The sequence below is a fragment of the Lithobates pipiens genome, unplaced genomic scaffold, assembly GCF_037356315.1.
Source record: "Lithobates pipiens isolate NorthernLeopardFrog02 unplaced genomic scaffold, aLitPip1_a1.2 Scaffold_18, whole genome shotgun sequence".
Lineage (NCBI taxonomy): Eukaryota > Metazoa > Chordata > Amphibia > Anura > Ranidae > Lithobates > Lithobates pipiens.
In genome coordinates, this window is record NW_027507758.1 from 337276913 (window position 1) to 337291915 (window position 15003).

A 15003-nucleotide genomic window follows, 5' to 3' on the forward strand; every position below is an offset into this window, starting at 1 on the left:
GTCAGAAAATGTTGTAAATAAGTAATTTTTCTCCTTCACTATGTGCGCTGATGAGCAGGCACTGATAGGCGGCACTAATGGGCAGCACTGATTGGTGTCCCTGACTGGCATCACTTGCTGGGCACTGTAATCAGGGCACAGATTACCTGTACAGTCTCCCCTGAGAGCTGATAAATGGCACTTCTACATTTACATGTGATTGGCTGTAATTGGACACAGTCGATTACATGGTCAAGGAGTCGCAATATCGGCTCCTTACTGCTCTGCGGGCACGCAAGAGCTGTGACACTAAGGAATCATAAGATGTCGCCCCAGAACAGGAGGGGATCCCCCGTTGTTAAACAGTTCTGTACAGCTATATTAGGTCTTGGCGTCTACACATCACTTAGATGACAGTGTGGCTCACAGCACATCATACATTCCTTTAAGCTTCTTTATTAAGAAGTAATGTTTTGGAGCTCTTAATGCAGCCCTTGTATGTCACTCTTGCCTCTCAGAGGGACTTGTGTATTAAAAAGTTCCGACATTTTGATCCATCTAGGACTTTGCAATGGCAACATTCAAATATTGAAGGTCTGACGTTGTTCTCTATGTAATGTTGTTCATCTTCTTTAAATAGCTCTGCTCATATGATAATGAAAAACACATGCCATCAATGAACCCAGGATTTCAATTGAAAAATATACTTCATGTGATTTTTTTCAAGGTTTCGCTTTATTTCAAAAATAATAAATATGTTATTTAGAGAATTAAACTATTACAGGGCTAATAACTGCAATAGATTTAACACTACTTTGTTTGAAAGATTATGCACTTCACCAATCTGTATACATTTATAAAATACATGTTTCCTCATCCAAAAGATGAGACAAATGCGAACGAATGACCATCCTTATCAGTGATGAAAACTCACTGTTAAACTGCTTGCTTACAGAGAACAGATTCTGTCAAGGAAAGAAATTGACCCAAAAGGGGGGTGTGAAAAATGGTCCAACAAGGAGTAATAAAGGTTTGCAGACTAAAAAGCTAATTAGGGACATGGCAGTCAAATTTTATCCAGTATAAAGATATGAGACACATTTACTCTGACCAAAACATTATGCAGGTCAGTAGGCAAGAAATACTGTCTATACCTATCAATGGACAATTATGTTGTTGGGTTTGTGGCCTACTTTGAACATTTCACATTCACAATGGGTAAAGCAAAACCACTTACAATACATGTATATGTCAGGCTATACAGTACTTTCATTATGAATTAGCAGTCTATACTGGGGAGAGAACAAACCCGATACAAGTAAAAAAAATTGAATTTTCAGCACTTGCATCTTATGTCATATAGTTGTTCTGATGGCAATCAACGACTGAACAGTGGATGCAAGGCACTAACATATTATTCTAAAAAAAGAAAACAGACATCATTAGACAGTTGCTTTCATGTTAGTTGTACTACAACATGACAATAACATTTTGCTAATACAATTTAAACACGAATATGTTATTGCAGACAGTTTTATTCTGAGGTCCAAAATTAGGTTCTGTTTCAGGTGGCTGTATGGGGCTTTTTAGAACTCTCGAGAACTCTGGTGAATAGTCATCAGGTCAAATCAAGTTACCAAGGTCAATTTTAGGTGAAGGAAGTACTTTTAAAAGCAAATTTTCTAAAATAATAAACGTTAAAAAAAGGGGTGTGCTCTAAGGAACCTATCTACATACATGTTTAGGCACTGGTAGTGCTTATTAAGTCATGTTACTTGTTTAGTAAATGCTGAGCAATGAGGGGTGGGTAAAGGATGCCACAGGAAATTCATACTACAAAAATGCCATAGCTTAGCTATATGATGTACTGAGCCACATTTGTTCACACCAAATCATTTTTATGTTTACTTCTTGTAAACACTAATCTTTCCATCTTGTTATTAGTGAACAAAAACTGCAACATTCTGTAGAGATCAGAAATTACATAAAATGCAGCCTTTTCAAATAAAGGACTATCTTCGTTATATTAGAAAAGTAGGGTGCTATATTAAAAAAAGAAAAAAAAATTGATGCGCCCCACTGTTAGAGCTTGTTCTTGCATGTGGTGGCCCTTGAATTGCTTTTCAGATGGCAGTTGACAGGCGATGTGTCACCTCCTCACCACCCGTTTTAAGCATCAAGGACCAAACCTCAAGAAGGCACTTACGCCGTGGTCCCAATAACAGTAATGTGTTGGGTTTGGCAGTGGTTATGCCCAGCAAGTGCAACAAGGGGCTTCATTTTTGCCACGGTGTGTGAGCAGTCCTAATCGGCTGCATGCCCCTGATCAGGCGGGAGGTTGGGGTGGGCAGCAACCCGCAGCTCTACTGCCTGAGTTTGCGCCCCCACTACCCCGCCAACTGAACAAGCCCTTAGAGGCGTGTGGATTACTCAAGCATAGACTGGGAAATGTTTATTTTTCTACAAGCATTCCCCAACCAATGCCGACCAATCTGAGCCATCTGGCGGAAAGATCAGATTCAGGATACATTTTTCAAAGCAACCTGGCCATACGCTAGTAGATTTTTAAATGAATGTTCATCTGAGAAATCTCATCAGTACATTAGATGATGACAAATGTCGTTTGAATTTTCTCACCACTGCAATAATTAAAGATCATCAATTTACCCCAAGAAAAATCCATCGTATGACTGCAAAGGCAATTTTCACATGAAATTCTACTAGTGTATGGCCAGCTTTACTGTTCCCCCAGATAAAGTCTATGAGGGAGGTTTCCAAAGATGGCATAAACATGCATTATCAACGGGTGTGGTTTCTGTGCATGTACACCATAATTGTATTGCATCTTCTTACAGCAGTCTTGTCTATATACAGTATATTGCAGAAAAAAAATGGCAGCTGCAGTTCTCAAGTTGCAATGGTGTCTCATGGACACTTCAGATATATTGATAAAGTGTTTAGTTGAAATTACCTTTAAAGGGAATTAAAAAATATATTTTTGTTTATAAGATAATCTTAAAAATGTACTGATCCATGGAGTTAGATAAAATAAGCTCAATTTTCAAAAACTGCATTTATATGGAAAAGTCAGTGGTACTGACAACACTACATCATAAATCGGACATCTAGATACAAAAGAGAAGATTGCAGTGTTACTGTCAAAAACACCGAGAGAAAACAAGGAAAGGCATGTAAATCTGTACTTTATTACCATTTCTTTTTAAATGCACCAATATTGTTTTATCACTTATTGCCATTAACCTACTTTGGTCCTAGCTGTATAAAAACGTCATACACTAGTAAGACATACATGTATTTTTATATTCAATGGGGTTGAAGAACTAAAAGAAAAAAATATTTTGGGCATGGCCAAACTGGGTAAGTGAGCAGACGCAATTCACTGAGCTCCCGCCACTGATCCTAATATATTTTTCTCCAGGCTTTTTCTGAGCACTGACCCATGGTCACCGCTGGCTACAATTGACTGAATTCTGTACTAATCGTCCATATCCTAGTTCAGCACCATGACTTGCTGCAAAAAAAAAAAAAAAAAAAAAAGGACTGTGAATCCTTAAAAAAACAAGATAATGCCTCAGTCAGAACAAGTCCCTGTCCTCTTAAACTATTTGAGCGGACCAAAGATACTGCCGCAAACCTGTTTTTTCAAGACTGGCTAAGTATACACTTCCAGACTCCACCACTCTGTGGCACTCTGACACACTGCAACAAGGAGGATGGCATAAACAGGAACAAGCACTGCCTGTGGTAGGTGCTCTGCTGCTACACATGCCTGTCATGCTTGCAGATACCCAGGCTTCCCTACCTTATCACAATCCTCTAATCATGATAAGCCAAATGTAAAGAGATTCTGCTAATGCAGTGCTTCCTTGGAGAAATTAAAAGTTTATATTCTAGTCAAAGTTGTGTTCACTTCATATTCCCCATCGTGTGCTGAACATAGATCATTCGGGTGAATGAAGTGAACACAGCTTGACTGGTATAAATAAAATGTCCATTTCCTAATTAAATCCCAAAACTGAAAATCTAAATGTTAATTATACAATTACATGTAGCAATATTTTTAAAGTTTGCTGACACTAGGTTTGCTTTTGTAGGACACTACAAAAGGGCACTTTAGGATAATTGTGTTTATAACGTTCAGCTAGAGATTTGTGACCCGATTAGTATCCAACAGAATGTCTACCCCTAGTGGCAGGACTACCATCATACTGGTGCTATAGGACCCCAGGGTAGAGCAGGGGTCCGGGCAGGGCCATGAGGGTGAGCAATCACTTGGGTTCCTTCTTCTGCCCGATAGTTACATGTGGTGTGACTGACAGTGCTTACCTCCTCTCCTGCTAAATTGTTTGTTTGGGCTTACTCATGGGTAGGCAGTGATCAAGGAGTGCAAAGGTGAGTGGTGGTTACTGGGTGTAGGGTTGGGGTAAGAGCTTGGTAGGGGAAATTTTTCTATTTCGCCCAGGGAGGATTATGGCTTGAATACCAGCACCCTAAGCCCTTTGTCAAAATGATACTCCTGCCTTGTCCATGCAGTAAAAGTGACATTGTCTCTGCAAATGAGCCTTCCCCAACCCCCCTAGACTAACCACCTCGTACTCCACAGCTAGAACAACATCGCTGGTGTTAACATGCAACAGTTTTTGACCCTAGCCATTGGGCTGCTCGATCTGAGCACTGTCACAGGAAAAAAAAGTCACATTGGCTTCTTTCATACCCATTATTTCTGGGTATTTTGGATGGCTGAGAAGGAAAGAGCAGCACAGAATCACTGGTAAAGTGAGTGTAAGGGGACTGGGGAGGGGCTCTTTGCAGAAACACTTGCCCTGCTTGGTCAAGGTGACAGTGTGTCTTATGTTGCATGTATGGAAAACCACCCTGTAGGTTACATATCCGTGTACACTATATGTTATACTGTAAAAGCATTGTTCTGACCAAGATGTTCATGATCACAGTAGTCTTTTGTTGCCAAGTAGTCTATTTCACCAAAGTTCTTTTTTTTTTAAGGTAGGCTCAAAGTGTTAAATATTAAATGGTAGTGCAACCAACATTTGTTGCTGTGTACTGCTAAAACACAATCTCAACATACAGGTTCAAAGTGCAATATTATAGTATGAACAGGCCCTATAACATTGCTTCCCCACGGCTCTTAAATTTGATGCATACATTTTTTTTTTTTGGTTAAAAATATTATATTCTGTAGCTCAGATCCTGGGCCACATCACTGTAGTAACTAGGGTGTTATTCAGTGATACTTTTTTTTCTGTTTGGGGAGGAAGCATCATCAATTTTTGCTATGGGTCTCTGATTTTCAGTTATGCTCCTCTTTATCTCACTCAAAGCCAGTGACACCAACAAATCTTAGAGAAGGTATCACCTAGATTTTCGCAATCAATGGTTCACAAAAAGTACTGCCCTCTCTACAACACAGAATAAGAATATGCCTAAAAATATGAGAATGCATACAGCATAATAGTCAGACATGAAATACAAATAAATATTAAATTAGGGACAAAATGTACCAACAATGGCATCATAAAATGCAGCTAAAATGTCTAAACCTCCTTTAGCATGTCTGCAAAGCTTTTAAGCACCTAAACTTGAGCAAGTGTTGTGATTACCATAAGCAACACATTTAACACTGCTCTTATGTTTATTCTGCAAAAAAGGATGAATGGACAGCTGAATAAAACTAAACCTAACTGAAATATTTTCTATAGTTTGAAAGTTGGATAAATGCAGAATCCCAAACCGGACGGATTATGTGTATATTGCTCTTATGAGACAGAAATGCACACAGTGGGCCGCCAAACTGAATACACATTGAAATGTGAGCCTATAAATATTCTGTTTTATTTTGAAGTGTACTTCAGATTTTTTTTTTAGTCACTGTTAAGAATACATAAACACTTCTAAAGAATGCAAAGAGAAAATCATTTTATAAATACTGAAAAGAAAATGGCCTCATCGTCTTATGTACAGATGTGTAACTGTTCATACAATTGTTGGGGGGACCTGTACTCTGAATGACAGTCACACGCCACTCAAATTTATGAAGAGTGAATGTTCCATTCCAGGGTTACAAACCTCAAAATAAGTTTCAAAAGAAGTCAACTCTGTTTTTCTAAAGGCAGAGTAGCATGCCACAGATGAAATGCTCATAAAGCAAAATCATTGATGATCTGCTCTGTTCCCTCTGCTGGAGTGGGCTGTGTTGTGCTAAGGTCCCTCTGTCCTTTCTTGTCTTTACTTTGAAGCTCCTGCAGAGTAAGAATAAGATTCCGGATTTCTTCACGCTTCGTCTTCATTCTTTGTTCAGGAAACCAGTTGGTCAAATTCATTGGCAGATCAAAACTCTGAATGGGGTTCTGGAAAAGTGTGATGCAGGAAGGTATAATAAAGCAAAAAGATTATGTCTGCAATCCATTCAGTCAGGATAATATTAGATATCAATATAAAAAGTATTACATAACCACTTGACATCTGGAAGATCTACCCCCTTCATGACCAGGCCATTTTTTGCTATTCAACACTGTACTAATTTAATTGGCAATTGCGTGGTCATACAACACTGTATGCAAATATATATATTTTTTCATTTGGAGCGTTTGTTTTTTTGCATTAAAAGAAAGTGCCTATATATTTGTCAGCTGTACTGAACATTTCCCCAATCAGTTTAACCACTTCAGCCCCAGAAGATTTGGCTGCTCAATGACCAGGCCATTTTTTTGCGATACGGCACTTTAACTGACAATTGTGCGATCGCGCAACGCTCTACCCAAACAAAATCTACATTTTTTTCCCTCATAAATAGAGCTTTCTTTTAGTGGTATTTGATCATCTCTGCAGTTTTTACTTTTTAAACAAAAAAGAGCGACAATTGAAAATAAATAATAAAGAAAAACCCACTGTATTTTGTACTTTTTGCTAGAATATCTCAATTTTTTTTTTTTAAAAGACAATTTTTTCCTCAGTTTAAGCCGATATGTATTCTACATATTTTTTGTAATAAAAATTGCAATAAGCGTATATTGATTGGTTTGCACAAAAGTTATAGCATCTACAAAATAGGGGAAAGATTTATGGCATTTTATTATTATTATTTTTACTAGTAATAGCGGTTGGGACCATTGGCATTGATACAGCAATCAGTGCTACAAAAAAAAAAAAAAAAAGATTACTGTGTAAATGTCACTGGCGGGGAAGGGGTTAACACTAGGGGGTGATTCTAACTGTTCAGAGAGGGGACTGACTGGGTAAGGAGACCGATCATTGTTCATACTTATTATGAATAGATCGCTTTTCCTCACCCCTGACAGCATGGAGATCCTTCTGTTTACATTGACAGATCTCCGTTCAGTCTTTGGGTGGAGTGATCACAGGTGCCCAGCGGCCGAGACCGCGGGCGGGCGCACACCCTAGTGGTCAAAAGGCAAATCGACATAGTTACGTCGGTTCGCCCAGGGGAGCCAACCTTCTGCAGTACAACTGCAGCGGCTGGTCAGGAAGGGGTTAAACACTTCACTGCTTTACCAAGATCCTGGCCTTAGTACGGATATGAGGAGCTATTAGTATAAATTCCTCATATTCTACCCATATGATTTCCTAATAAGCTTACTACATGGTCTTGATATATACAGTACACATTAAATAAAACACCATACTGATACACTCACCTCGAAAAAGCTTTCCACATACTGGAGTATATATACACCACAGTCACTGAAATTGTTTTGTTGAGGCACTCTGGGATTGGAACCTTTCATAACCTCTTTGGAAAAACTTCTTTTAGTTCCTTTCTTAACTTCCCATTCTACTTCTAAGTATCTAGGAAAGAAGGTAATAGGAGATTGCAGTCCAAGAAAGAAATGGCACCAAAAAAGGTAAAAGAAGAAGATATAAATGTATACAACTCACTCTCGTAATGTTTTTACTACTGTAGATCGAGAAGGACCTCTCAGTGAATCCATAAGTAGAATGCATGGTCTGAAAGGAAGCATAAGTATATTAAACAATATACACTAACGAGGAAACAAATCTCTAGTAGTAACCCTGCTATCACATCATAGTAAACTGCAGAATGAAATTCATAACATTAATGGTTAGTATGCACTGACATTTGTGTTTGTTGTTGGCAACATATATCAAACCAGAGGATATAAAAAGTCTACACATCCCTGTTAAAATTATCACATATAAAAGGGTTGGTGCCAACTCACATATGCTTATAACTGTGAATCAAGTGCATAACATAACCACACAAAAAAACCATACAATGAACAGTACTCATGTAGTGGAATAAACACACCAATACACCATATAGTGAGTGACAGGTACTCTTAATTAGCCAAACTGTGTTCCACCTTCATTCGTGTGAGAAGATTGCAGACTCACCGAATGTAACAATGGGAAACATCAAAAGTTCAACAGCTTTCACTCAATATTTCACTTTCACTGTATTTGTATTTGTTTGGCACCACTTTTTGTTGATTGGATTACCACCCTGTTTTTAAAATGTCAGGTTTCTGTGATGTAAGACACAGATAAATCATTTCTGAACTTTTTACACCTTTGAATGTGACCTATAAACTGTACAAACTGTTAAACAACAAACTGAAATTAGGTGCAGGAAAGTAAAAATAAAAAAATAAAATAATACGGCACACCCTTAAACTAATACTTTGATGAAGCACCTTTTGATTATTACAGCACTCAGTCTGGGTCCATCAGCATGGCACATCTGGACTTGGCAACACTCTAAATCTGTCAGATTGTGAGGGCATCGCCAGTGTACAGCCCTCTTCAGAACACCCCACAGATTTTCGATCAGATTCAGGTCTGGGCTCTGGCTTGGCCATTCCAAAACTTTAATCTTCTTCTGGTAAAGCCATTCTTTTGTTGATTTGGATGTATGCTTTGAGTCGTTGTCATGCTGAAAGATGAAGTTCCTCTTCATGTTCTGCTTTCTAGCAAATGCCTGAAGGTTTTGCTCCAATACTGATTGGTATTTGGAACTGTTCATAATTCACTTTACCTTGACTATGGGCCCTGTTCCAGCTGAAGAAAAAACACCCAAAGCATGCTGCTGCCACCACCATGCTTCACTGTGGGTATGGTGTTCTTTTGGTGATGTGCAGTGTTGTTTTTGCGCCAATCTTTTGGAACTGTGGACAAAAAGTTTAACCTTGGTTTCATCAGAACATAACACATTTTCCCATATGATTTTGGGAGACTTCAGATGTGTTTTTGCAAAATTTAGCTGGGCTTGGATGTTCTTCTTTGTAAGAAAAGGCTTTCATCTTGCCAATCTACCACATGCCCAGACATATGAAGAATACGGGAGATTGTGGTCACATGTCCCACACAGCCAGTACATGCCAGATATTCCTGCAGTTCCTTTAATGTTGCTGTAGGCCTCTTGGCAGCCTCCCTGACCAGTTTTCTTCTAGTCTTTTCATAAATGTTGGAGGCACGTCCAGTTCTTGGTAATGTCACTGTTGTACCATATTTTCTCCACTTGATGACTGTCTTCACTGTGTTCCATGGTATATCTAATGCCTTGGAAATTATTTTGTACCCTTCACCTGACTGATACCTTTTAACAATGAGATCACACTGATGCTTCTGAACCTCTCTGCAAACCATGTCTTTTGCTGTAGGATACGACTAAGACCGTCAGGAAAGACCTACTAGAACAGCTGAACTTTTTTATTCCCACCCCCCAAAAGATTTAACTTGGTTTTTCGATTGAGTTGTACTGTTTATAGCTCACATTAAAGGTGTAAAATGTTCTGAAATGATTTATCTTTGTCATTTTTTTTTTACATCACAGAGACCTGACATTTTAACAGGGGTGTATAGACTTTTTATATCTACTGTATCTGATGGATGTGTCTTGTTTGAACTGGATCTTATGGAGCAGTTGACATGTTGCTTTGTTTTTGATCCACCATGTAAAAATCAATGAATTTCAGAGTCTGAAATAATAAACAGCTTATAACTACTCCAAAAGAAGCAGCAGTATGGTGTGCTTAAAGCTCATAAGTCTTAGTACATAAAAGCGACTTGATTTTGTGATCGCTATTAAACAACTTACTTTACACCCTAAAGAGAACTGACTAGTTAGCGTTCCACCATGTTTTTTCCTCCAAAGCGGTTATACTCTTCTACACTGCTTGAGCACTTGAGTTGCATATGGGTGGGATGCCTGTGCAATGTAGAGGGTTTTTTTTATGACAGAAGAACCCCTAGTGGTTTCTTCTTTCTCAATCCCTACCTGTCAGGGTTTATGTACACTCAACTACACAAGCACAGCTCAGCATACACTTAAAACAGGCACCACTCATTGTTGTGATGATGTGTCTCCTATGCACAGGAGTGATGCCATCATGACCTGTCCATCCAAGCGGTCAAAGAGTCAGGACTCAAAAGGAAGACTGGGAGAAGATGGCAATGCCTGTAATAAAGAGCATCAACAGCGAAGCAATGGAGTAGACTGCTTTCAAGGAACGTCTGCCATAATATGCTGTGCAAACTATCACATTATGGCTAAAAGCTCCTGGGGCACAATAAAAATAAAAAATGGGTGGAGGGTTAATTCTGCTTTAAATGGCACCATTTCTGCTTTAAAAAAAATTATATTCAAGTGAGTTTTTGTTGGAGGATGGCTATGTTTTTTCTCCATGTGTCACTGTATGTAGGAAATAGTAGTCTCTTATTGCCGAGATGGACATTTATGGAATGTGTAGTGTGCATAGACCAGTGCACATGACTACAATTAACGAGCACTACTTGTTCCAAACAGAAGCAAAGAGGGGGGGGGATGATGTTTGGGAGCTCACAGAGAACTTCAAGAAAAATATTTTCAGAAAAATAGATCACTGGGCCATTAAGTTGTGAATACGTATGGATTGTTTTTGGAGGAGGATATTGTTTAATGTCACTTTTTTTTTTTTTTTTAAAGTAATATTTTTTTTTTGATCTCAGGTTTTAGCTAAATATTCAAAATTCACCAACTCTTTCGTTATATCAAATATTCAAAATTGAACTCAGGGACAAGTACAATTATTATTACAGGCGGTCTCCAATTACAAACGGCTCCTACTTACAAACGCAGGGAGACAACAGGAAGTGAGAGAAATTCACTCCTGTAAGTGTTATGGGAAAAATAGACCTCCACTGATGCTTTATCACCAAGGCTCGTTTCCACAACTCAAAATTTTCAAAATCCAATTGTCATTGGGACAGAATGTGAGGTGAAATTTTCTGAACAGGGGCACAGACAGCAAAACAAATGTTACAGGGGTGTTAACCCTTCCCTATGTTATCCAAACAGCTTAAAATTGTTTTGTTGGCTGGAGCTACACTTGAAAAATGTACCTGTTCCAACTTACAACCAGATTAAAATTAAGAACAAACCTAGGGCTGCACCTAACTATTACTTTCATAATCGATTAGTTATTATTATTATTATTTTGATTAAATTGATTAATCGAATAATAACCTTAAAAAAAAGAAAAAAAAGTGTGGTGTATAATTTAGTTAATATGTAATGTTTAATAAAAGGCAATTTATTCTTCAATATCTATATGAAGTAGTAAACATAAAAATAACCAACTATATGGTAGGGAGCAAAATCTCTAATCCACTCTGAGAAGAACAGACAGAAGAGATATACTGTATATACTGAGTGCCGGTTCAAACTGGGCGACTTCACCACCTGACAACTCATGCTCCAGGCAGTGCAAAGGAACCATTCTAATAGGACTGACTGAAGTCGTTCCAACTTATAAAAAGGTTCCTGCACTACTTTGGAATGACTTGCTTTGACTTCTATACAGAAGTTGTTTTGCAAGCTGCGCTGTATGGGGTTGGCTTCAGAGTCGGACGACTTTGAGGCCGCTCCTGTGTGAACCGGCACTTAGAGGTTGAATCTGGTAAATATCATCACTCAGAGATCTCATTTTTTTAATAAAAGAAAACAAAATTAAAAACCGTTTTGCTGATTTTTAGACAGAATTATAATATATTATATACTGGCCATAAAAAAACAATGTCTTTCTTCAAAAAAAAAAAAAAATTGGCTCAATTTTCTAATTGTTAATGGGGGCTTTAGAACCACTCACTTCCTGCACAGGACTACATGTCCCATGAGGTATTGCTCCTCACACATTTACAAGTTCTCAGGCACTTACTGACATGTATGGATGGTGTACTGAGCTGTAGGTGTGCTGCACTGTATTTCTTGATATGTAAACAAATAATGCATTCTGTATGCGGGCCAACTAATCGTCTGGCTGATTAATCCATTATGAAAATAGTTGACAACTATTTTCATAATCTATTCGTTGTCGATTAGTTGTTTCGGCCCTAATTAACCTACAGACCCCATCTTGTTAACCCGAGGACCGCTTGTGTACAGGCTTTATACAGCAACAGTTTATGTATCGCTTTACAACAAAAGGGCAGACAGTACAATTGCACTACAATTTAATAGAGGAAGAATCAGAGGGCCCTGATCGTTCGAGATTACAATTTAAGGTTGCATTCACACCTGAGTGTTTCATTTTCAGGCAGAAAGTCGTGCAATTTTGCCGCATTTTTGTGCAGGCCAAAAGCCACCAAAATTTATATACGGAATGCAATATTATCATTTTTGTTATGGTTTAACATCACCTCATACTCAATACTGGACACCGAATTCACATATTTAGAATACTAAAGATCGAACACACCCTAGTGTTACCTCACTGATTTTCAATGGAAAAAGACGGTCTCTGGCAAATTAAAACAGAGAAAAATATTTACAGGTACATGTTCCCACCTGGTTTCTTCCATTCAGCAAGCTTCCCTGCCTCCTAATTAATAATAAACACCAGCTGGTAACATCAAGCTTTTCAACATGACAGCTGCCATACCCTATGGAATTGTGTCCTCTCTAGGGAAACTTAGCAAAACACTTTAGAGGCTTGTTGTGGAAGAACACCAGCAAAGGGGAAGGGATTACATATTTTTTCATCATGTTATAAAATAAACAAACGCATTTATAGGAAGCTAAAGCTATACATATGATCAGTGACCTTCTTTACAAGGCAGTGCAATTATACATGCAAGGCCTTTGTCCTATAGAATAGAAGAAGAGTGCTTAGTTCCACATTTCGGACAACAGCTTTATACCCTCTGGACAGTTTTACACTTAACTCCTGAGCGGCTCTACAGCTTCCATTCTCATCCTCAATATTGCACTCCCCTGTTTTTCACTGTGCAGGGCTTGCTACTTTTGCCAATTATTTATCTCCCCTCCACAAGCTGCTTCCTTCCTCTCCTGAACGCCATTCTCCTCCCCTCTTAGATAAAAGGCTCCTCCTTCACACACACTCACACACACACACACACACACACACACACACACACACACACACACACCTTTCCTCCTCTCCCAGACACCTATCTTGTCACTAGCTCATAAAGAGCACATTCTATTTTTGTCGGAATCAGTATGACCAGTAGAATGTCTAGCGCTGCCAAGCAGAGGTGGTCATTTGAGACAAGTGCTTTATCAGAGGAGTCCCTGATATGGAATTTAATTTGTCTTGACTTTATTTACCCAAAGTATACGGTTTGTTACATCTGTATATATCAGCATCACTTAAAGGGTTAGTGCACCTTTAGGGGTCATTTTCCCAAAAATCCCCTCTGCAATTCAACATCACTAGCACATTACATACAACTCCTCTACTGTTAAAATAGTTTCTCTTGCCCACCTACAAACATGTGGGCTGTGCACAGCCTGTTGGTAAAAACCCATTAGTACCTGACCCCGCAATGTCCTGCCTTAACGGTAGGATAAGATAGATAACAGAACTGCAACCCTAGCAGCTGATGCTTTGGCTCATTCAAACAGTGCGCTCCCTCTGTAGCAACAGGGGCATAGCTCAGCTGTTGACAGCAGGTGAGTGCATAGTGCATGCATGGTGTTTGAACAACCCAGAATGGCCACTGGGGGTGCACGGCTAGAATCTGGCCATTCCTAACTTTAAAGGAGTTGTAAACCCTCATGGTTTTTCACCTTACTGCATTCTATTCATTAAGGTGAAAAGAAAATCTGTGCTGCAGCTGCTCCCCTTTTACTTACCTTAACCCGATCATTCCAGTGGCGGGAAGGCGCACAGCAGCTCCAGCCACTGTTTTGGGTCCTCATTGGATAGCCTGATAGCAGCAGGAGCCATTGGCTCCCACTGCTATTAATCAAAGCCAGTGACATGGGAGGCGGGGGGTGGGGCGGAGTCCTGCTGTCAGTGTCAATGGATGCAGCAGCAGGACTCAGGCCAGCATGAGTGCCCCTATTGAAAGTGGCTCTTCATGGGTGCACTCAAAGGGGAGGAGCCAGGAGGCACAGCCGGGGGACCCCAAAAAAGGAGGATCAGGGCCGCTCTGTGCAAAACCCTTGCACAGAGCAGGATAGTATGACATTTATTTCTTTTTTAATAACAAACGGGCCTTTACATGTAAAGGATAGAAAGATGTCAGCTACAAAGGAGTTTTTTTCTTCTGACAACCTGTGCATGGCCTACATGTATGGAGGGGAACAGGGGCAACTATTTAAACAGCAGAGGAGTGGTATGTAATGTGCTGGGGAGGCTACAGTGAGGGGGAAAAAGTATTTGTTCCCCTGACGACAGAGGGACAGAACAAAACTATCCAGAAAAACACATTTCAAAAAAGTTATAAATGGATTTGCATTTTAATAAGTGAGATAAGCATTTGATCCCCTATCAGCAAGATTTCTGGCTCCCAGGTGTCTTCTATACAGGTAACAAGCTGAGATTAGGAGCTCTCTCAAAGGGTGTGCTCCCAATCTCAGCTTGTTACTTGTATAAAAAGACACCTGTCCCCAAAAGCAATCAGATTCCAATCTCTTCACCATGGCCAAGACCTAAGACCTGTCCAAGGATGTCAGGGACAAGATTGTAGACCTAAAGGAGGCTGGGATGGGCTACAAGGCCA

The 15003-nt window shown here is 39.3% G+C and overlaps 1 protein-coding gene across 8 annotated transcripts in view; it reads right to left on the reverse strand.

The window, feature by feature from the left end:
- Positions 1 to 5826: 5826 nt before the first annotated feature.
- Positions 5827 to 15003, reverse strand: part of SENP6 (SUMO specific peptidase 6) — a 157535-nt gene continuing 148358 nt past the window's right edge. For all 8 annotated transcript variants that reach the window (XM_077487361.1, XM_077487362.1, XM_077487360.1 and 5 more), the window contains 3 exons: positions 7915 to 7983; positions 7674 to 7824; positions 5827 to 6365 (listed from right to left, as the gene is read on the reverse strand). In XM_077487361.1, coding sequence (XP_077343487.1) covers positions 6156 to 6365; positions 7674 to 7824; positions 7915 to 7983 — 430 coding nt within the window. In that variant the 3' untranslated portion in view covers positions 5827 to 6155. The remainder of the gene's footprint in view (positions 6366 to 7673; positions 7825 to 7914; positions 7984 to 15003) is intronic.